Here is a 22,349-nt window from a genome sequence, read left to right on the forward strand (position 1 = left end):
TGTTCTCACTCACTACTATCAGGATGAAGACTCTACATGCAGGCCGCAGTGCCTTATTTGTCTGAGCTTGTGGGACCTTAATAATAATTCTGTTAATAACAGATTATACAGATGAGGTCCCCCAACATCCCCCCTTTTTGTTCTGAATGATGGCGTTTCAGCCGTCGCTTTGGAACAAGACGTTGAAAGGGTCCATGTGCTTTGACAGGTTCCTTAAGGTCCTTAATGTACTTGTCATCTCCTGTGGGAATTATCAATGTTCATTGACAGTCCATGTATTCCAAACAGTCCTTGTTTGCTAGAGTTGGAGGCAAGTCTGAGCATTTTAGAGGGGTGTCTGAGCAGAGGCAAAAGCATGTCTTTCTACAACCCTAAACCCTATGATTTTCAATGTATTTCTCAGGTGAAAGAAAACACAAGAAAAGAGAGGGATAGATGAGTGAAGAGAGGTGTGGTTAGAGTTTGGTGGTCAACTCATGAAAGAGTTGTTAGCTGGCAAGGCATTGCCAGGTTGGTGTCTTTATGAAGTGTACATGTCTGTGTCTAGTGTGGACTACAGTCTGTGTACATTCTCTCGTTGCATGAGATCTATAAAGACATGGACCTGCTTCTAGGTTAATCTAACCACAATTCGAGTTGGTACTGCCAGGGTTGTGGTACCTGAAAGGGATGCATAACCGTGGTGGTAGTGGACACAAGGCTTTCCTTGATAAGGCTTTAACAGAAACTCAATAAGTTGCTACTGACTCTGACCGAGCTAACTTGCAGATGAGATTTCATTAGCCTACCTAGCTACCTGTACCTGAATTATCTTCTATGATTGTCCTGGAGGGTCTCAGGATGCTGCAAAATTTAGGAGAAGAAATGAACTATGTGTGGGTTACACATTGTTTAGGCTCATCCAGCTATTCCCACCAGGTTGCTGATAAGATTTTTTGGACCTACAATGGATGCGGACTAGTTCTCTTTATACATATCACGTTGTGGCATGGACTAGTCTACCCTCGCCTTTGGGAGCTGGGATTGCTCCCCCCTTTTGGCATGTGGATGTGTTTGACGCAGGCTTGGTGCCTGGTCTAGGCCACCTATGTCTTTCGTACCTAGTGTAATAGGGAAAGATGCCTGGTCCAATCCACTAGTGGGGAGTCAGTGTCTGGCTTTTGCTGAGAGGTCTGAAGGAGCAGCCGAACCGTTAGGCTTTTAAGGCTTCCTCCACGCATCTCCGTACCAGACTTACAATGTCCATCTCTGAGTCTTCCCGTGACAGGTAAACTGGACTGTGGTCCCTGTACCTATGGTTCAGGTTCTGTCTGAGCCGACCTCTTCCCCCACGTGGGTGGGAACGAAGTTGTTTTGGCCTTGAATTACAGTGTTGAAGAGGCTCATCTTCCTGATTGACTGTGTCAACCTGCTGGCGATGTGACCTGCGGTTTTGAGTCTTCCTTTGCCCTCGACTGCTTCTCTTAGCACGAGGCATTTCGTGGCCTTCAATTGTTAAGTCAGACGTTTGATGGGTCTGGATGCTAAAAACTCTGGCGTTCCCTACAGGTCTCCTAATGGGGCGTACACGCGTTTCCCTTTGGGCGAGAGCCACTGCCCTGCTTGGGGCATCTGCAGCTTTGTATGTGATCGGGTTGTTTGGCTATCCAGAGGCGGGGGCTGCTCAGCCTTCCTGGGAGCTAGCCTACTCTAACCACCTAAACCTGACTTGGTCAGCTCTGGTCTCCTTGGACAGGCTGCCATGTCTACCTGATCACTCTGGCTCTTCCTCCTGGCTTTCTCAACCTCTTGACGGGCCACTAGGAGACTAGATTGTAGGGCATCATGATCCTGCTGCAATCTCTCCTTATCTTCCCGGAGCTGCTCCAGCTCTTGTTTCATTACCCAGAGACTCTGCTTGAGGTAGGAAACGGTCTCAGATCAGCTTTGTAGCCACTGCACACAAGGAAGAGCTTCTTTTCATACTCTGCAGCCTTCAACTGCGCCTTGCGGTGGCACAGTAGAGCCAACTCACCCATTACCTCTTGGGTCAGGTGAGTTTCCATTGAGGGCTTGGCCATGTAAGATAAATACCTCTGCAATTCAGCTTCACATTCATTAATACATTATACACATCTAAGATCTTTGCAACAACTCCTTGAATGTCTAAGTTTCCCTTCCTGGGGAAATGTTCAGCACAGGATCTCTAAAGATTCACGTTGCTCATTTTGGTTCTGAGGAGCGATGAGATTTACAAGTACAGCTAAAGTAGTGATGCACAGGTGACACTTCAACCTGTGGCTTACTTGAATGTTTATTATGTGTTAGCGGTGGAGGCTTGACTGGGATTGTCTCGCAGAAAACCGAGCTTGGCTCCCGTTAACACAGAATTAGCTAGCAGGGGTTGCTAACTGAAAACACACTAAGCCTACTCACTTTTTCAGTGAAGGCTTTGCACAACCTATTCTCAATCTCTGGGGTTGTAGTTAGCAGCAGTTAATGCTAAGGAAAGCACAACCCAATGGTATCACTTAACAGTTAATGCAAAGCTATTCCAACTCACAGCAGCTATACTAATGGTAGCATGCTAACACGCACACACACTAGCTGACATGTAGTAGCTCGTTGCTAAACTAACGAAGCACAGCCTGGTAACGCTGATGGCAGCTAACCCTGAGCTAATAGCTAAGCGAGTAGCTAGGCTAACACTAGTACCACTGGTGGTATAGCAGCCTGTGCTGCCCGCAGTGCCTCCTTTGTCTGAGCATGTGACCATAATAATAATTCTGTTAATAACAGATTATACAGATGAGGTCCCCCAACAGTATTGTGTAGTTTGATCTGCTGTATTGTTGTCAGATAGCCCTGAAGCATGTGTGGTGGTGTCCACTTAAATCAATTTGATTTAATGCTCATACAGGCGTAGCAATTAAACGTGTCTCTACTGTGATTTGCTTTCGTCTCCCCCCCCCCGTCAGAACCTTGTTTGCACCCTGTGAGAGTGTTTGTTACGTCCTATTGGCCTGTAGATGGCGATTGACTCCCACTTTTGGTCCTAAAACGCCGTAGTTGACTGTGTTATATAGCCTCTTGTAGCTACTGATGAAGTCTTGGGTGGCCTAGTGGTTAAGATGCATGGCTGCAAAGCGGCAATATTATATTATTTGAGTACATTTAAAATTTGTTTTTTAATTGAAAGAAGACACAAAAGACAGGGCTCAGAGGTTTAACATTTAATATTTTATTAACAGAAGATCGTAGCAATTAACAGCATACTTATTCAGTCCTTTATCTCTTTTCTCTACTGCCGTAAATAGAATACGAAGAACAATGAAATGTAAGCTTCATATTACGCCTTGTACTGTAAAGACTGTTCAGATCGTGTAGACAACAGACAACAAAACATTGTTATGGCATCGACAAGGACAGCCAACTTGCTTTTCCCTGCTTCAAACAGCTGCTGTAATTGAGAGCAACCAGTGCGGCATCACCAGTCAATCTGTAAACACAGCGGTTAGGACACTTTAGGTGTGTGAACTGGGGAGGAGACAGCAGCAGCGACTGAGTAGCGACTGAACAGAGTCGATGTATTCCCCCCGCATTCATTTGATAATGGCTGAACCGTGGCTGACAGTTCAGTTCAAAAACACACTGAATATTTACCAAACCGTCCTTGAATAACATCTACTGTATGAACTGCAGTTTCTTCCCTGATTAGCCATGATTATTATGGAAATGTCGAAGTGCTACAAATAAATTAGACCAGAAAGATATGATAAATACATACACCAGATTCAAAAGCGTCCACGGTGTATGGAATTCTCCAGTGCTCCACAAGTGTCCCACAGCCTAGGTGCAGCTGAGCAAATTGCCTTTGGATATATAACTATTAACCGGCCCAATTATTCTTGCAGAGTAAACATGTGTAGAACAAACTACTTGCTGCATTAATGAGTCTTAGACATGCAGCTGATAATGCCGTCCGATGCTGCCCAATCAGTTACACATATTCAGTTACAATGACACACACAGTCAAAACAAGTCAAAATGCAGTTCTGCATACAGCGTAAACACTTAGGAACAAACATGTTGCTGTAATGCGTCGCCGTAGATCTGCTGAGTTCTCACGTTCTGTCAGAGTTACGATCGACAACTGCTGTAAAACAAATTTCTATGATTATTACAGTTATTACAATATTTTGTATCCGATGTTAGAGGAGTGGGTGTGTACATATTCTTAAGAGACACCTGCTATTTAAAGATACAAAAAAGCTAAGGAGAATGAAAACAAGAATTACAACAAGAATATTTTGCTGCTGTGGCGCAGGTCTGTCTTAAACTAGACAGAACGATTATAACTTTGCAGTGAACAGAAAATAACTAAGCCATCAACTATGTTGTTCAGGAAAAAACAATTGCATAGTAAGAGCAATAACAAAGGATCGAACTCACACAAACTCAACCAAGACAATAGTCACTCAGCCTAGAAATTACCTTGTAGAATGACTAGTCATGGATAATGTCTCAATTTGAATGCAATGATATTTATTTGATAGCGAGTTGTTGCGCTTCATACTCCCCACATTTGAGCACACAAACTTCAAAACTTCAAAATTTTAAAATGATATTGTATTTTCTTCATGCTCAGTCTATGGGGAGATATGAATATGAAAAAAATTAGTGCCAATTGTCTCTTGAGTCTGAATTCTCTCAGTCCAATTTGCTGTTTCTTGCAGATACACCTATGGTAAACCAGTTTCTGGCTCAGTTAAGGCAACATTTTGTAGAAAAGCTAAACGGTTTTATGGGTATGCGAGGAATAACAGTCGAGACATCTGCATCAATTTTGCACTGACTGTGAGTATGACAGTAAGGTAAAATTCCTTTATATTTTAGTAGCTTTTGTTGATTTTTATTACCCTTGATTTTATCGTAGACGGATAAAAGTGGTTGTGCGACACAAATAGTAAACTTGGCAGAGTTCTCCCTCAGGAAGGGAATTTACCGTGACACCTTTAAAGCTAACGCTGAAATCGAAGAGTATGGTACAGGTAGGTCAACTGAATCCTCAGGAGTCTACACTTTCTGATGAACTGTAAGTTCAAAGATGTACATTTACTTCCATCTAGGGATCATTCTTAAAGGCCGGGGGCAAACCAAATTCAGCAATATCATCAGAACCGTAACCTTTGAAGATGTATCTGAAACATACAAACCTGGGATCCCGTTTGAAGGAAAGGTAATGCCCAGTCAACACAGACAAAAATACAACAATATCTATACATAAAGTACCATATTATGATCTACGAAATATACCCTCATATTTTTTGATAAATCAGAGTTATAGGCATATTTGACTGAATAAATGCCAGTGTAAAAATTATTTGCATGATTGAGGTTTGTGACATACTCCTGCTTTCTGACTTGTTGCAGATTAAATTGGTTGGTCCCCATGAAAATCCTATTGCCAGTGAGCCAGTATACTTGTCCATTGATAACACCCAAAACATAGTGCTAAACACAGACGTGAAAGGCATGGCTTCATTTTCTCTGGACACATCCACCTGGAGGGACGCTATGTCTTTGCAGGTTAGTTACCTGTGGTTAATCTCTTTATGTCAGTTTAAATGTATTAACCGCCAGATTTACAATTCAGTTGCTACTTTATGAAAAAGCTTTTATCGTATCTAATATTCATATATTAATTTACCTCCTTTTAGCTTAATGTTGTGTTAACTTGGTATCTAGTTTAACAATTGTAAAATAAAAATGTTCCCTTTTGGTGTTCTTGTCAATAGGCCAGTTCTATAAACACAACAGAAAGTGAACCATTTGTCCCTCATGCCCTCCAACCAGAATACCAGCTCGCCTACCTCCACATCAAAGTGTTTTACTCCACGAGTAACAGTTTTGTTAAGATCATGCAGGTCAAAGAGATTATCCCTTGTGACAAAGATGGGACGGTTCAAGTACAGTACATCATCCAGGGGAGTGAACTGAAGAAGGAGCAGGAAGTCCTCAACTTCTTTTATCTGGTAAGTATGAGCTACTCTTTATATTGTACAGTAATCCTTTTTCATGCTGAATTGTTTATATAATAATGTAATATTTACTGTGTCTGCATTGTGCTCTCACTGTAGGTGATGTCCAGAGGTAGAATTGTGCAGCATGGTAGAGTCCCTGTGGCCGTCAAAGCAGAAACTGGTACAAATAGATACTAATGTCCATAGCTAAGGGCTCCTATTGAAGCTTATAGAAAAATCATCGGCTATATTGACATATGAAGTTGTTTATTAGTTTACAAAGCACCTGTCTTTCTTGCTGTCATTTACACTAAACACTAGTAGTATGTTCATTTGTTTGTGCTGTTTCTTTATTGTGCTAAAGGGCAGCAGTGACGTGCGGTCAGGGTAGACAGAGAAGGCGGGGCCTCACCTCGCCTGGCAATACCATAACGTGACTAAAAAAAACATTGTCCGCTGATCTGTGTTATACATGTTAAGAAATATATATTTTTTCCTATAATTTCAATTATCTTAACATTTATCTGAGTAAAAATTGCTAAATCTGCACATTTCCTGATCTAATATGGCAAGAAACTGTGAGACGCCAGTGAGGGGAGCCTCAGCTCCGATGCTGAAACTGTCAGGAAAAAGGGCTGATATGAGGCGTAATTCCTTACTGTTTCATATTTTGTCTCCAGTATAATCCGACGGATTTATTCTACACTATGACTTTGTACAACCCGCCTAATGTGTTTATCGGTGTTTTTGTGATATGGTTACTTTTCTGATCACGCTAAAACCGACAGAGAAAACTCTAAAGGGAGGCTGGACAGGTCTGCGCCTCATCCAGAAGGGGGCGCTGCTTCCATCCTTTAACGCAGGGTATCCCCACAAATGGGTTTCACTTTTCTAAAAAGACTGACTAAATGACACTAAGTAAAACTTTCCAAGTGCTTGAGAAGTGAATTTGAACCTTGAGTGAAGTATTCAAGGGCAGAGTCAAATCTTTAATCCTTATGATGGTGGATAAAAGGGCAAAAACATTCTTGTTGTGTCATTGTTCTGATATTCATAAACTGCCTAAAACTTTAAGTGTCGCGGGGGCAGCAGTCTGAGCAGAGAGTTCCAGACTTCCTTTTCGCTGGACACTTCCTCCAGCTCTTCCGGTGGGACCCCAAGACGTTCCCAGAGAGACGTAATCTCTCCAGCGAGTCTTGGGTCTTCCTCAGGGCCTCCTACCGGTGGGACATGCCCGGAACACCTCCCCAGAGAGGCGTCCAGGAGGCATCCGAACCAGATGCCTGAGCCACCTCAACTGGCTCCTCTCGATGTGGAGGAGCAGCGACTCCGAGCTCCTCCTAAGGGAGCACCCAGCCACCCTGCGGAGGAAGCTCATTTCAGCCGCTTGTATCCGGGACCTTGCCCTTTCGGTCATGACCCAAAGCTTATGACCATAGGTGAGGGTAGGAACGTAGATTGACCGGTAAATTGAGAGCTTTGCCTTTTGGCACAGCTCCCTCTTCACCACGATGGACTAATACACCGACCGCATTACTGCAGCCGCCGCACCGATCCGTCTGTCAAACTCACGCTCCTACCTTCCCTCACTCGTGATCAAGACCCCAAGATACTTAAACTCCTCCTTGTTAAGTGTCATTAATGAACTGTAAATAATTTCTTGTGTTTTGTGCCCAGTCAATAAAGGACAACTCTCCATACCTCTCAGTGATGTGACAAACCTGGCCCCGTTTGCCCAAGTGGTGGTTTACACTTTGATGCTCAGTGGTGAAGTTGTGGCTGACAGCCATAATATCCCTATTCAGCTGTGCCTAAATAACAAGGTAATTCATTACCACATTAAATTCCAAGACCTTGTCATGCTGTCATAGCTATAGCTAATCCATGCTCAAACCAGTTCCTCTCCACCTCCACCTGTTCAGGTATCTCTGAAGTTCTCGTCTCTTCAGAGCCTTCCAGCAGAGAAGACCACACTGAGTCTGCAGGCTCACCCAGGCTCACTGTGCTCTGTCAGAGCCATAGACCAGAGTGTCCTCCTACTGAAGTCTGAGCAGGAACTCTCTGTTAACTATGTATGACACCAACTTAATGCTATTTTCAACCATGTTACATGAATAATGATTTAATCTGGAAAACTGAAGGTATTATTAATCTAGATTCAATAGGCCGATTCTCCTTGTAATGCAAGTTTAGAGTGATTGAGATTCGAACCAGGATTTGAAGATGAGCTCAGATCAGAATTTAATGGTTAGAGCTCTGCAGTTGTATTTATGAAAAAACATTTTAACCTGGAAAGAATTTCATTTAATTTGACACATTAAACCTATGCATTGGGTTGTAGCTCATTAATTAGACCATGTGTCAGATCATGACATTTTAGAATAGATGATTTGTGCTACTGTAGACTGACTCCATTTCAAATACAGTATAAAATACAGCACTGTATACATCTCTATTATTCGAACTAGCAAATTTTACGGTCTGGTCTTGTTTTGTGTTTGTGTGCAGGTGTACGAGCAGCTGCCTTTACAGAAGCTGTCAGGATACGCCGATGATGTTGAAGACTATGAGCCGTATCCCTGTTTACCTGTTCCTGTACCACAACCACAGCCAACCCAACATTTAAGTCGTGAAGGGTTAGAAAAAGTGCAAGCTGTCAACCAGACGGCACCTCATCGAGCATCGCGCTCAATCTACTTTGCTCCACCCAATCACAAAAATGACATCTACAGCGTCTTTAAAGTAAGAGCCTGATCATTCCAATTTGCCTTTGAAGTTTAGCCCTGATTTTATATACAATATATGACTCCACAATTTTGTTTGTTTTTATCATCTCTTTCCTCATCTAGGAAATTGGAGTTAAAATTTTGACCAACTCTGATGTGAAAAAACCTCAGAACTGCCATGAAAGATATGAATACGACTATCTTTATGGTATTCAGGTTGTATTATTCATTGACTTCACTTTGTGTTGATGTCAACTTCAACAAATGTAACTACTGTGAACGTCATTTAGCAGTAGATCATGATGATGTTACACTAAGAGCTGATCATCTTCCTGATGACGGTCAAGCTGGAAGGACCAAAGCAACTGTTAGAACATACTTCCCTGAGACCTGGATTTGGGAGCTGGTTTCTCTTGGGTAAGTTTAGTTATGTAGTAATTTTTTTTATCCGTGTGTTCATAGGTCTCCGAACCTTTCCTGTTCCCATGGCCTTCAACATGATGCCACTAAGTTCAAGTGGGATAAAAGGTAAAGAGGAAGAGAAAACGCAGGTGGTCAGAACATTCTTCCCTGAGACCTGGATCTGGGACCTATTTACTGTGGGGTAATGATAATATTATATAATATAAGATGGACCATACATGATACATTAGTTCTGTGTTCAACCCTAGCATTGCTGAATTGGACACCTGACACTCTTTGTGAGCAGTTACAGCCACAGCAGCAGTGCGGCGTTAGGGAGCACAATTGTCTTCCCTTTTGTCTAATGCCATAATTAGTTACTGTACTTGTTTATGAAACAATGACAATATAACAGTGAATTGATGAACAATGAAGTGGTAGATATAAGCTCAGTTTATAAACCAGTCATGTTGTACTTTGCTGTACTGTTAAAAGTAAAATTTTTATTTTTATTTGTCTAACTTTTCCCCCTTTGCCCCATTGAGCAAATAGGCCAGCAATAGGCCAGCTACCATTCACCACAGACAGTGCTGACAAATGAGATGGCTCAGAATGACTAGAATAAATTAAATCAGAATAAATTCTATCCTAATAAGAGTTTATGAGGAGCTACAGTATAAGACAAGCTTATGTGGGATATGATCTCTCTTACTAATTCCCTTCAGGACAGAGCATTTTGAAACAACTTTAAATTAGTTATTAGGTGATCCTATGAGTCCTTTTTGGCATCACATTGGTAAAGGATTGTTCCTTATTTTTTACATGGTGGTGGTGGAACATCCTTTCTAGCTTTTGGGTCCTCTGCTGTGGGCTGTAGTTTTCTCAATGATTCTCTGACCTTTTCCTTAGGAGAGGGGCACTGACACATTGAGGCTGCAGCGCCATAATCCTTTTCCTGAGCGCTCTCTAGATGCCTACTCTCTTCTTTGTAGCCTAATGTGAATAAAGAAAAAGAAAACCTCCACTGTAGATGTGTATCTGAAAATACTTCTACTAGATTTGGGGAAATTATTCTAACCGATGTATCTGCATGAACTTTAGACCAGATCCTTAAACCAGATAGAATTTTGAAAACATTTGTATAAAACTGCCTTAAAAAACAAAAAACAGCAAAACATTATTGACAGGAGGATGATGGACAATAAAAAACAGAATTGGTAACTGGGTCTTACAGTTTTAGTGAGAGCGAGACTTCTTGCACAGTATTTCACATTATAGAAGTCAAAATTTAAAATAGGCTGATGTTTATTATTATTTTTTTTAATAAATTTTTTGTGTTTTCTGTGCTGCTTTATCAGTTGAATCTTGTTCATGTTGGTACAGGGACAGTGGCTCGGTGGATGTGAATAAAACGGTCCCTGACACCATCACTAAGTGGGCAGCGGGCGCTTTCTGTGTCTCCTCCGTGGGCCTTGGCGTGTCGCCCAGCACCAGGTTGACTGCATTCCAGCCATTCTTTGTCAGTCTTACGTTACCCTACTCTGTGATCCGAGGGGAGGTCTTTACACTCAAAGCCACGGTCTTCAACTATCTCTCCAAATGCATTGTGGTAAATATTTAGCTGAACAGAAGTGATTATTAATGTCTGTGGGACATGTCTGTGAGATTAGTTTGACCTGTCAACACCTCCAGGTGAAATGTAATAGAGTAAAAAAAATGTTAGAAAAATTAAGTTAGAAAATTTTATGTGTACCTTATCATGTTGCATGGGAAGCTGAGATGTTATGTCTCCCTTCCTCCATCTGCAGGCTAATGTAACACTGGCTCATTCAGAGCAGTACAGCTTCAGAGACTGCGAGGGCTGTGAGTACAGTATGTGTCTCTGTGGGGAGGAAAGCAGAACGTTCTCCTGGATCGTTACTCCAACCGCTCTTGGTACTTCATCGTCTCCTCCTCTTTTCTGCACATTTGTTGACTGTACATTATTGCACTTTACCATCTTTTAACTACAACATCCAAATCTGCATTCAGGAGAGTTCAAAAGGCATTGAATTGCATGTACATTATTATATTATATTGTGGTAGGTGGTCTCTCAGACTCTACTACCTGGCCTTGGTACAGATGACGTTATTTCATTCCCTTAATTACATTTACCATTAAAAATAGACTGTATTGTCTCACACCCACATTTGAAAAGCTGCGTCCCCTGCCCATATTAAAAACACAATGACCTATTTTATTGTCTGAACCTTGTTTTGAGTCTTCAGTCAATTAGAATTATTGACAGATTTTTTTTGTGGTTTTATTTTGGTTTTGTTTTATTAATCTTTCTTCTCATCTTCTGAACCAATAATTGTAATAATGTTTGTACCACCCAGTTGACAGAATGAGTTAATAAACCCCTTTTCGGCGCCCTGATGACTGTGTCTGCACAGAAAACAATGGCAGCCTCTTCCTGAGAGAGGATTTCTATCATCCTCCATCAGCAAGGATGGAGATCAGATTCTGATGAATGTCAAATTGAACTCCTCTAACACCCCCTTGGAGACATGCTGACAATCATTTGTACTAACAAGTCAGGTAGTATCTCTGACGAAACAGTCAGAAACCTCTCCCTCAGGGGGTGTTGTCCATGTGAAGGATTGTGGGCTGAGGAAAAAAAGAGGGCATGGAGATTGAGCTGTATGGGGGAGTATAATAAGGCAACAAATAGGGATTAATGAGGGCAAATAAGACAGAAAATGAGGGAGGAAGGAAAACAGAGGGAGGCGATAGAAAGACAGGAAGATAATGAGCTGGGTGGAAAAGGAGATAGACAAAGGTTTTGCCTGGCTGTGCTAAATTCGAAAGTGGAAGTGAGGTGGTAATTAATACAGCTTTGCTGCTTTTTGTGTGCACACAGGTGACATCAAACTAAAGGTCAGCGCTGAAGCACTGAAGACTGACATACTGTGTGGTAACGAGGTGGCCAGCGTGCCTGACGTAGGCCAGATTGACACAGTGGTCCGCACCCTGCTGGTGGAGGTCAGCAACTGCCACACATGACACAGACACCAGGCTGCACAGTGATCAGCATAGATTTGTGAATGCAGGTGTGTGAGAAAATAAACCTCTTTGTCTGTTCACAAGGCTGAAGGGACGCTACAGATGGTCAGTCACAACGCTCTGCTCTGTCCTGCAGGTGAGAGTCACTAACAGGCGGGTAGTTAGTGCCACAGCCCATCTGGGCAAACTATGACACCAGATAAATGTGCTGTATACTCACAATGCAAACAGATTAAACAATATATTTAGAATCTGTAGTGAACCTCTTCCATTGAGGTTTTTTTAATCTTGTGGTTGTGGTACAGGAACAGGTAAACAGGGATACGGCTCATAGTCGATCATATCGATCACTATTGGCTGTTAATTTTTTAACATTATCCTACACATATTGAATAACAGCATGTGTTATTGTTTATTTACTCTGCCTTTTACCTGTTGTCATATTTGGTGCCACCTTTGTTCCCAGAGGGACCAGTAGAAAAGAAAATCTCTCTCCTTCTTCCTGAGATGTTTGTGGCCGGATCAGTCAGAGCCTCTGTCTCTGTCCTGGGTTTGTGATGCTTTAACATGTTAACATGTCGTGTTATTGGTCCTGCTTTGAAGAGTGAATTACACTAGTGCATTTTCTTCCACTGCAGGTGACATGATGGGCCGGGCCATGAAAAACCTTGACAAGCTCCTGGCTATGCCATATGGCTGTGGGGAGCAGAACATGGTGCTGTTTGCTCCAAACATCTTCATCCTCAACTACCTAAAAAGCACAGGTCAGCTAACGGAGGAGATTCAGGGCAGGGCCACACGCTTCCTGGAAAGTGGTGAGATCTTTATATTGAATATGATCTAATGTATAAGTATCTTTTAGGGACATTCCTTAAATAACTGTTTTGAGAGTCTCAAAAAATGTTTTCATTACTTGTTCACCTGAAATATATAAAGATTACAGGACAATTCTTTTGCAAAGTTGTTATAGAGTTAAAGTGAACGACTAGTGTTTAGGCAACAGTTGCTATGGAGAGAGATAACATGTCTTACAGTAGTGCTCCAGTGCTTGATGTATGAGTGTATCTCCTGCTACATAAACTCTGAGGTTAACAACTTTAATACCCATCATGCAGGCATTTAACCTACATTGAAAACATGTTTTGGTTCTGCATCAGGAACAGGTGGAAATATGAGTCCTGAGGCCCATCACTGGCTTTTCCTGTGACTGGCAGATCTGCACACTGAATCCTGACATTTCATTCTTAGGCTCACATTTGTGTCAGGTGCCTTGAACCCTGTAATGATCCACGCTATCACCAATGCCATGATGAACATGCAAATGTGATCACTTTTGTGTTGCAGGGTATCAGAGAGAGCTCACATACAAGCATGATGACGGTTCCTACAGTGCCTTTGGAAAGAATGATGAATCTGGAAATACCTGGTCAGCAAATGGACTCATTGCTCTGAGAACCGGACTCGTACTGCTTAGGATGCACGAGATAAAGAGGAGAGGGAGCCCAGAAGAAATCCCTACCCGTCAACAACTTTTTAAGAACCAAATATCAAAATCAAAAGCTTATTATATAATCTATGACAGCACTGCAGTTGCATCAGTAATCAGAACATTTTAAGGCACTTATCTTTGTTTTGCTTTACATTCAGGTCAAATCTCATACAATAAGAAAAGAAAAATGACAGCAGACACAGTGGGAGGTAGACACACAGTGTGTCCTTACTGCCGTTTTGGCACCAGGAAACATCCTAATAATTTACTTTATTGAGGGCCTGCCAGACAATATTAATATTTTCATTTATCGGACTCAAAGCACAGCGCCTCAGGGGGATTTAACAAACCCACTGCTGGGCAGTTTGGCAGTTGATGAGTGTGTGTGTGGGTGTGTGTTTGTGGTTTCGAGAAACTAGGCCTCTCAAGTGTTTAATTAGAATTTCATCAGGATGTTGGAAGAAATTGTGCAAATCACTGCAAATACCTCACCCCAGATCAAGTCAACTGATGGAGAACTCTCACGTGTGTTTAAGGGAGATCACATCCATATATTTAATTTGAGGTGGCACAGGTCGAGACGTTTAGTGTCTATGAAAAATAGCTCAAAGGACCATATATGACACAGGGATTTATCAGCCAACTCTGCTGGTCCCCTGAGCACGATGGTACTTTAGGCTCTTCAGCATACTGTAGATGCAGCTCAGGAGACAAACACTGTTTAATGTGAGATACTATAGGAGGCTCCTTCATTTCAGAGCTATCAACACACATGAATTCTTTAAAACTGCCTTTTACATGTGTCTTTCTAGGCTAACCTCCTTTGTGATGAAGTCCTTTGGCGGAGCGAGGCCGTACATTTTTGTGCACCCAGACCACATTAAGAATGCGAAGAAGTGGCTGTCGGAGCTCCAGCAAAGTGATGGCTGCATCAAATCTGTTGGCAAACTCTTCCACAATGGCATGAAGGTAGTGACGTCATGCAGCATACCATCAAATACACATGAATATGATTATTGGGAGTAAAGGAAGCAAGCATGCTTTGAATTAAAAAAGCTTTATGAGGTATTTGTATTGTGCTGCTGTGTTTTCTCCAGGGAGGAGTGAGTGACGATGTGGCGCTGACAGCCTACATAACCGCTGCCCTGCTGGAGCTGGATGGGAATGTGATGGTGGGTTTGTCCCTCTCAACCCCTCAGTGTCCGCCTCACATACTGAGACCTCACATACTAAGACCTCATTACAAATCAACAGTATCCACATTAATTTGTACGTTACTACACTGGCAGTTCAGTAAATCCCGAACATCAACTTTGATTGACTGATTGATCTTCTCAAAGCTTGCACCGGCAACTGTTAGGTCGAACCTGAACGAGCTACAGTAAGCATCTGAATTGCCTGGTTTGTAACAGGATTCGGTGATACAGTGGTGTCTGAGGTGTCTGAAGAAGGCATTGTCTGGCCAGCTGGACAACCTGTACACCACTGCCCTCATGTCTTATACCTTTTCTCTGGCTGGAGACCTGGACACGAGGAGCAAACTCCTCACATACCTGCACCAGAAGTCCTACACACAGGGTGAGGAGGTGAAAACATCAGCACAAACAGCTGGACTAGTCAAGAAAAACACATGTACATTTAGAAAACAGCTGATTGTGCTCTCTCCACAATGACTCCACTGTTTTGACTGACAGGAGGAACCCGTCACTGGAACAGAGCTGGGGTGTCTGCAACGAACCTGGACTCTCTTGAGGTGGAGATCACATCCTATGTGCTGCTGGCTGTGTTGTCCGGCCCTGCCACGCCAGACTTTGGACTGGACTACTCCTCTGGCATTGTGCGCTGGCTCATTCAGCAACAGAATCCCTACGGCGGCTTCTCTTCTACACAGGTAGACCAGACCGACCAGCCAAACACACACACAGACATGAAACACGATGCCTACATTTAACCTCCCTGCTCCTTAGGACACGGTGGTGGCCCTCCAGGCTCTGGCTAAGTACGGAGCCCACACATACAATGAGGAAGGCAGTACCACTGTGACAGTGGCGTCATCATATGGTCTGAGCAAAGAGTTCAAAGTGGACCAGAGCAACAGGCTGCTATATCAGGAGGAGAAGGTGACTGAGGTCCATGGAGAGTTTACCATCAAAGCCCAGGGCCAGAGCTGTGTACTGACACAGGTACATGTACAGTGAGTTACTGCTTAAACCCAAGGCCAACATGACACTAGGGGACAGGAGGTTTAAGAAGGTGATGCTTTCAATAGGAAGACCGTGAAACATAAAAAAATAAGAAAGTAATTATTGTTATCAATGCAGGTGCAGTGTTAGGTGAACACCTCTGACTGGAGATTATGACACAGCTTATACTCAACAAGCATGATTTATTATTACTAAAAACATTTGTAATAATGAACAATTTTTCTTAATAAGCAGGGCAACTCCTTTTATTTCACATTGTCCCTTCCTGGCAGTTGCAGCGTTTCTGCTCCCATTCATACATGTAGCTCCTTATACAAGACAGTCTAGGAGTTTAGCCCTGCTGCCTCAGAGAGACACATGCAGTCACGTTAACTGGAGTTACTGCTATAGGCATCATACCTACGATTAAAGGTCAGTGAAGGCCTTGAGTTTTGTTAGCATGTGTGAAATGGTATCATATGATTTTCTGCAGATCTCCATGCATTACAACGTTCCTCCTCCCCCGGACTTCTCTGCCTTCAACATCTCAACACACACAATGGCCAAGTGCAATGTCAGCCGCCCTCAGTTCATCCTCTTTATTCATGCCAGGTATTCTGTGCAATCAGTGGCTTGTTCTGAACTGTTGGGCTGATCAGGGCACACTGGTGGAGCCTTACTTTAAAGGCTAAAACTACAGTGACACACTGACAGACTCTTTGTCATTTACAGGTACCAAGGCAGAAGAGAGGAAACAAACATGGTGATCATCAACATCAAAATGCTGTCTGGCTATATTCTGGATAAGACCTCCTTGAATTGGGTCAGCCACAAAGTCACTGAACTATAAAATGTGTCACATCACCCAGTGCCCTTGTACTGACAGTAGTATGTCTCTGCTGCTATAGCTGAGGAACGACAACTCAGTGAAACGTGTGGATGTGGAGGAAGGATGGATCAATATCTACTTGGATGGGGTGAGATGCACTGACTCAATGTCTGAGTGAAGGTTTGGAACTGATTAACTGATGATTCAAGTTAACACGTTTGATGTTTTGCTACAGCTAAAGAAGGAGGAGTCAAAGATGTACAGCTTGACACTAGAGGAGGATGTGTCCGTCAGGAACCTGAAACCCGCTGTGCTTAAAGTCTATGATTACTACCAGACCAGTAAGATGCTTGTCAGTGTGCCTTCAGCTGGATCTGTGTCCTCACCTTGGTGTTTCTAATTGAATCATTTGGTTGTACTTCCAGGTGATGTGGCCGTCACTGACTACACCTCCCCCTGCGGAGAGAGTATGTAACGTTTCCTAATTGAACAACCTTTACTTATTACATATATACAGGAGCATAGTTAATGTATGTAGACTATTAAGTTATACAGAAAACCGTATAAAAACATCTAAATTATGAAACATCACAGGACCCAGTAAATTGAATAAGGGATTTTAATTCTAAGGAGCTGCGGGTCGTTCTAGATCTTTTTTTAGTTTATTTTGAAATATCGTTTTTAAATTATTACTAGAAGCTAAAGGTCAACAACTACAACCTCTGTATTTATGACATATGGATGTATTATCTAAATTAATACCACAGGAAATAATTAACTGAATCTATTTTTTTTACTTTAATTGCAGATGAAGGTAATATTTGTATTTAAATAATGTATTGTCATTTATTTCTTTTCCAGGTGACACTGTGAATGAGTTGTAAAACTCTGCAAACGCTACTGTTAAAACCTTTACTAGTGAGAATAAGAAGCTTCTAGGTGTTTACTTTTTAAGACATTGGTTGTTTTCCACTCCTCCCACACTTTTTAGCTATATGTCATTTTAAGGGAATCTCACTTTGTCATTGTAGATTTTTTTCCTTTCATGTGCTGCTGTTACTGTATGCGTTTCATTTTAATCAATATTAATGAACCAGGAAATGGAGCCACACGGTAGCTACTGCTTTTTCCATCATGTTATAAGCCAATTAATTCAAGAAGAGCAGAAAGAAATTGTCTGCAACAGTTGTTTTTAGTACGTCTGACAAAATTCTTCTTATTCACAAATGAAAGTGACATACTGTACAGAGGGTACCATTAACAATATGGCCTGAGTACTCATGCTGAGTGAGTGTGGGAGTTAACAAGAACTATTTGCCAGTGACAGGTGAGTGTTGCTGTACCAGTAAAAAAAAAAAAAAATCACTAATAAATTTTCTACTGTAATTGACAATAACATTTCTTAAATGGCAAGTAAAGATTGTACATGTTTTCATACAGTTTCATTTTAATATTAATATTTTCATTCAGGGATTCTCTTTGTATGTTTCCTATCTTTTCAACATAGACAACAGTCATGTATATACTGTAATGTACCACCTACTATCAACAAACATTGTTAAAAGGCAAGGAGACTGGACAGAATATATTAAGATTAAGGTCTTTTCAATGGTCTTCTATTTGCTTTCTTGAAGTAAATATATCACAATTTCAGGCACCACAACAATAAATTATTGTCACTGTACTGCCGCATGAAACAAATCCATTTCACAGCGTTATCACAGTGTTATTCTGTTTGCCGCTTCTGCAGCAACAGAAGAACAACATTGGGGACCAGATCAAAGAACCTGGATGAGCCTGGTCAATTACAGTCTCTTATTGAAGCTGAGCATACATTTTGTTTTCCATCTTCATGCCTTCAGGCCTCAGCTACAGTGGAGATTCAAAAAAGGAAGTCACATTGTTAGGTTTTCATTTTTGATATGGGAGCAAATGTATTTTTGTGTTTTTCTCTTTCAGACAATGCCAAATGTGACACTGGAACAAACATTTTTAACTTTGTTAACTTATAGCTGCATGTGCAACATGTTTGGCTGTATTTTACTTAAACTAATTAAACTATAACCTGATACCAGCCCTAAACAACCATCTTCTGATTTGACTAATTCTTCACCAATTTAGCGTTGCAAGTTGGCAACTTAGTGTCTTTAAATAGATGATAATAATTTAATTTTTTACAATGCTCATCTACAGTAGACCCTTCATTTAGATTCATAATTGGATAGTGGTCGTTAATTGCTTCCCCACTGGTCAGGCCCTCTGGTATGTCCACATAATAAAAAAACATATGCAAATCTGTCCAACTACTGCATCCCAGCTCAGGAAACACTAATTAAAATGCACTAACAACAGTCATGTTGTAGCCTTCCAGCCAGGCAGCACTTGACTCCTCATGGCACCAATAGCAGGACATATTCAAGGCACAGTCTCTGAATTGCATTATTTCGTATTACTGAATGAGTGTCAATGCGGTGTCTGCAGCGTCCCTTAATAGTCGTTGCCTTAGGCTGGCAGTGCTGGTGGCTGCTTCCCAGTGCTGTGGTCGAATCATCAACTAGGCTAAAGGCTACTTGGCGAAAAGACAAGCTTCTTTTGCTGAGCGTATCGCACAGATCTGTGGATTGCACCTTGAGTTGGCAACATGAATGCATCAATCAGAAACAGTAAAATATTCCCTAAGTACACAGACAATGTGGCAGCTGTGGTTAGACCAGTGTACATCATCACTTGATACAATGGAATGAAAATAACAGGTTGGTGTCTGTGGACTGACTATGAAGCAGCAGATTTAGCTGGACATTAACTTTACCTATCAAAGACTTTAAAAGAAGAATGATACATCATAGTAGAATGAGGACAGGTTAAATGTTTGCTTGACCCCCTGGCAAATGCCTCCAGGCTTTATCCCAAGGTAAAAAGTAGATTGAGTATTTTACTTGCACTAAGGAGGCAGCTAGCACAAGGAAGGGCAACTTATTGTAGCATAAATACAAGAAGCTGGGACACAGATTGTTTTATGTCTGTTTACAGAGTATAAGCGAGGTTAACCTGATTGACATATCTTTATTTAGAATAAGAGGACTGTCTTCTCCAAACTATTTTTTCAGTTTACCCAAATCCAGATTTGTATTCTACAGGTTTCTTGATTTGGTTGGGCATCAGAAAAATTTAAATCTACTGAGTTTTACATGAATTTCAGTTAGTACCAGCTTTCCAAAGTCCATAATGGTCAAATCACAGAAACTGCAGACTAAACTCCTAAGCTATAGTGGGTCAGCGGCTAACAAAATAAATACCTCTTGTTACTTTGGTAAACCTAAGTGACAATATAGGACAACAATGTAGCACTTGATAACCTTAATGTGATGTGGATGTTGCACTTAATTAGTGTTACTGTTCCCATCTCAAAACACCATTGACGTGAAGTGGAGGCTGTAGTGCTTTAGCGTCTAACTGTCATAAAAGTACTTGACTGTAACGCATGCATCGTGCCACCCTGATGGACTAATTTCTAATATTTCTCGTAGATTGTACATTTTGAATAAGATTCTTTTCAATATATTTCTAAAATGGTTAAACCTTTTGATTAAATATCCTAAACGTATTCTGTCTAAACTGACCTGATGAAACACTCAAACAAAACATTGGCATTATGTCAATAAGATCTTTAACAAGCAGTAACTGCAGTACAGTATCTCCATTTGGCAATATAGATATGATTTTTCTTGTCTATAACAAGAAATTTTGGTTTATGTACAAATTTGTGTGTGTGTGTGTGTGTGTGTGTGTGTGTGTGTGTGTGTGTGTTTCCTTCGACTTGGGGACCATAAACCATGTTTTTGCTGTCAAGGTGAGGACACTGTGACCCGCCAAGTGTCCCCACGAGTCTGAAAACCTTTTTGATGGTCAAGATGTGATTTTAGGGCTGAGATTAGAATTGAGTTTTGGTTCGGATTACAGCAGTTTGACGTCTGCCTTTAGTTGTGATGGTTAGGGTAAGGGGCTAGGGAAGGCATTATGTTAATGGTGAGTCCCCACGTAGAAACACAACTGTGTGTGTGTGTGTGTGTGTGTGTGTGTGTGTGTGTATGTGTCCTCCAAGGCCTCCCTTTTTCAATTAAAATAAAATCAAACAAGCAAAACAAATAAGGAACAAGAGAATAAAAACAAGAAGCAAGGCATTGTGTCTGGAAATAGGAAGGGCTTGTAGACTTTATGATGGGAGAGTCCCTGCCGTATCAGCTTGACACCTGTGTGCTTAATGCGCCAAACTCAGTTCATAAACTGTGTGTATCCCTCTGCTCCTGTCACAATAACATCCATCCAGATCCTCATGGCCTCTGCTGAAGGGGCCACCATGTAGTAGAGGCGGTCGTGTGTCTTTACGCAGAAAGTCAGGGAAGAGTTGGGGCTCTAAGGTGAGAAATAAAAACAAAAACAGAAGTTTACAAATCACGTTGTGCTGCAGACACCAATGATTCTCTGCTCCATCATCTGTTCTAATACATGACAGTTTTTACAGTTTTCCATTGAAGTTGTTGAATTTAATTGAAAGAGCAGCCAATCACGCAGCTGCATGATTTATTTTTAGACTACATGCTAAAACCCTAATCGCTGTCACTATTCCTTTTCAAAACTCAGATTTCTGTTGGTGCCGAGTCCACACTTTCAAGTTCTACCTCGGCTATGTGACACTAGAGGTAACAGATAAAATCAAAGTACCACCTTTGATCAGGCCATCAAACACACAGACGAAGAGGCATTGGAGGCTCAGCTTTATGATGTAGATTAAGACATGTGTATCTTGCATTGTGTAAAAAGATGCTCAAAATGTGGCCACAATCTAAACGTAGCTACAAAGTTGGTTATTAAATGAAAAATGTTTTTACATTTTTACAAAGCTATTTTATTTTTTGCAAGAAGTAGATTATGTCTTTAAAAGGCTTGCCCTGATCAGTGTAATAAAAATAAGGATGGATAGAAGGATGGATCACATTATAATCTATTTACTCCAAGGCATGATGCAAACAAAGCTCTGCTGGCTAGTGCATCCCACAGACATGCACAGGCAGTATTTGACCTTCTATAACATTCTAAACATTTTGGCTAAACAGGATTCAGTGAGGTTAAATGAGCAAACTGCAAGCACTGACATTGGTCATACTGAAAAGATTCCCTTCTGTGACGGCAGCCAAAGCAAAAGCAAAAATAATTTAAAAAAGCAGACACAATGTGCAGAAATGTGAAAAATGTGGCATGAACACTGAAAACTGAGGAAAGCAAGGACAAAAAATGATGGAAGTTGATGGACGGCATACCTTTGTGGCACTGCGGAGGTGATCGTAATACACTTCCTCTATTGCCTGGAAGTAGATCACACCCTTTAGCTTGGTCTCATGTTTATCTGTGGAAAGGAAAATGATGTGAAGAGATTTGAAAAGCCAAAGCACATCACTTGCATGCCACCTGAAATAACAGGAATACCACATGACGCAGTCATTCAAAAAAAAAATCTAAGTTTGATCATGACCATTTTGTTTTCGTAGGATAGATGAAAAAAGACAAGCGCAGCACTTTTTTTGTTTGTTTTTAAACCAATCGTGCTCTCATTGTATTTTCAGACTTGACTGCATTCTTACGCTATTCTGGTACATCATTGCAGTTTGTTTCAT

At 41.4% G+C, this 22,349-nt stretch overlaps 2 protein-coding genes across 19 annotated transcripts in view; one reads left to right on the forward strand and one right to left on the reverse strand.

Annotated features, from left to right (window-relative positions):
* Nucleotides 1-18,762, forward strand: part of LOC114867765 (alpha-2-macroglobulin) — a 35,876-nt gene extending 17,114 nt beyond the window's left edge. For 2 of the 3 annotated variants that reach the window (XM_029170744.3, XM_055514286.1), the window contains 29 exons: nt 4,716-4,836; nt 4,916-5,030; nt 5,109-5,218; nt 5,413-5,568; nt 5,778-6,014; nt 6,120-6,183; nt 7,680-7,825; nt 7,925-8,074; nt 8,511-8,744; nt 8,852-8,936; nt 9,191-9,332; nt 10,514-10,739; nt 10,939-11,065; nt 12,034-12,155; nt 12,261-12,312; nt 12,643-12,726; nt 12,815-12,991; nt 13,521-13,602; nt 14,478-14,634; nt 14,763-14,837; nt 15,078-15,243; nt 15,360-15,556; nt 15,633-15,848; nt 16,342-16,460; nt 16,581-16,671; nt 16,757-16,825; nt 16,913-17,018; nt 17,103-17,144; nt 17,539-18,762. In XM_029170744.3, the coding sequence (XP_029026577.1) occupies nt 4,716-4,836; nt 4,916-5,030; nt 5,109-5,218; nt 5,413-5,568; nt 5,778-6,014; nt 6,120-6,183; nt 7,680-7,825; nt 7,925-8,074; nt 8,511-8,744; nt 8,852-8,936; nt 9,191-9,332; nt 10,514-10,739; nt 10,939-11,065; nt 12,034-12,155; nt 12,261-12,312; nt 12,643-12,726; nt 12,815-12,991; nt 13,521-13,602; nt 14,478-14,634; nt 14,763-14,837; nt 15,078-15,243; nt 15,360-15,556; nt 15,633-15,848; nt 16,342-16,460; nt 16,581-16,671; nt 16,757-16,825; nt 16,913-17,018; nt 17,103-17,144; nt 17,539-17,561 (3,691 nt within the window). In that variant the 3' untranslated portion in view covers nt 17,562-18,762. The remainder of the gene's footprint in view (nt 1-4,715; nt 4,837-4,915; nt 5,031-5,108; nt 5,219-5,412; nt 5,569-5,777; nt 6,015-6,119; nt 6,184-7,679; nt 7,826-7,924; nt 8,075-8,510; nt 8,745-8,851; nt 8,937-9,190; nt 9,333-10,513; nt 10,740-10,938; nt 11,066-12,033; nt 12,156-12,260; nt 12,313-12,642; nt 12,727-12,814; nt 12,992-13,520; nt 13,603-14,477; nt 14,635-14,762; nt 14,838-15,077; nt 15,244-15,359; nt 15,557-15,632; nt 15,849-16,341; nt 16,461-16,580; nt 16,672-16,756; nt 16,826-16,912; nt 17,019-17,102; nt 17,145-17,538) is intronic. The other variant, XM_029170745.3, reaches the window with a different exon arrangement.
* The window catches only part of phldb1b (pleckstrin homology-like domain, family B, member 1b), a 78,599-nt gene continuing 74,100 nt past the window's right edge, over nt 17,851-22,349 (reverse strand). For all 16 annotated transcript variants that reach the window (XM_055514278.1, XM_055514280.1, XM_055514279.1 and 13 more), the window contains 2 exons: nt 21,996-22,081; nt 17,851-21,090 (listed from right to left, as the gene is read on the reverse strand). In XM_055514278.1, the coding sequence (XP_055370253.1) occupies nt 20,950-21,090; nt 21,996-22,081 (227 nt within the window). In that variant the 3' untranslated portion in view covers nt 17,851-20,949. The remainder of the gene's footprint in view (nt 21,091-21,995; nt 22,082-22,349) is intronic.

The sequence above is a fragment of the Betta splendens genome, chromosome 13 (assembly GCF_900634795.4).
Source record: "Betta splendens chromosome 13, fBetSpl5.4, whole genome shotgun sequence".
Lineage (NCBI taxonomy): Eukaryota > Metazoa > Chordata > Actinopteri > Anabantiformes > Osphronemidae > Betta > Betta splendens.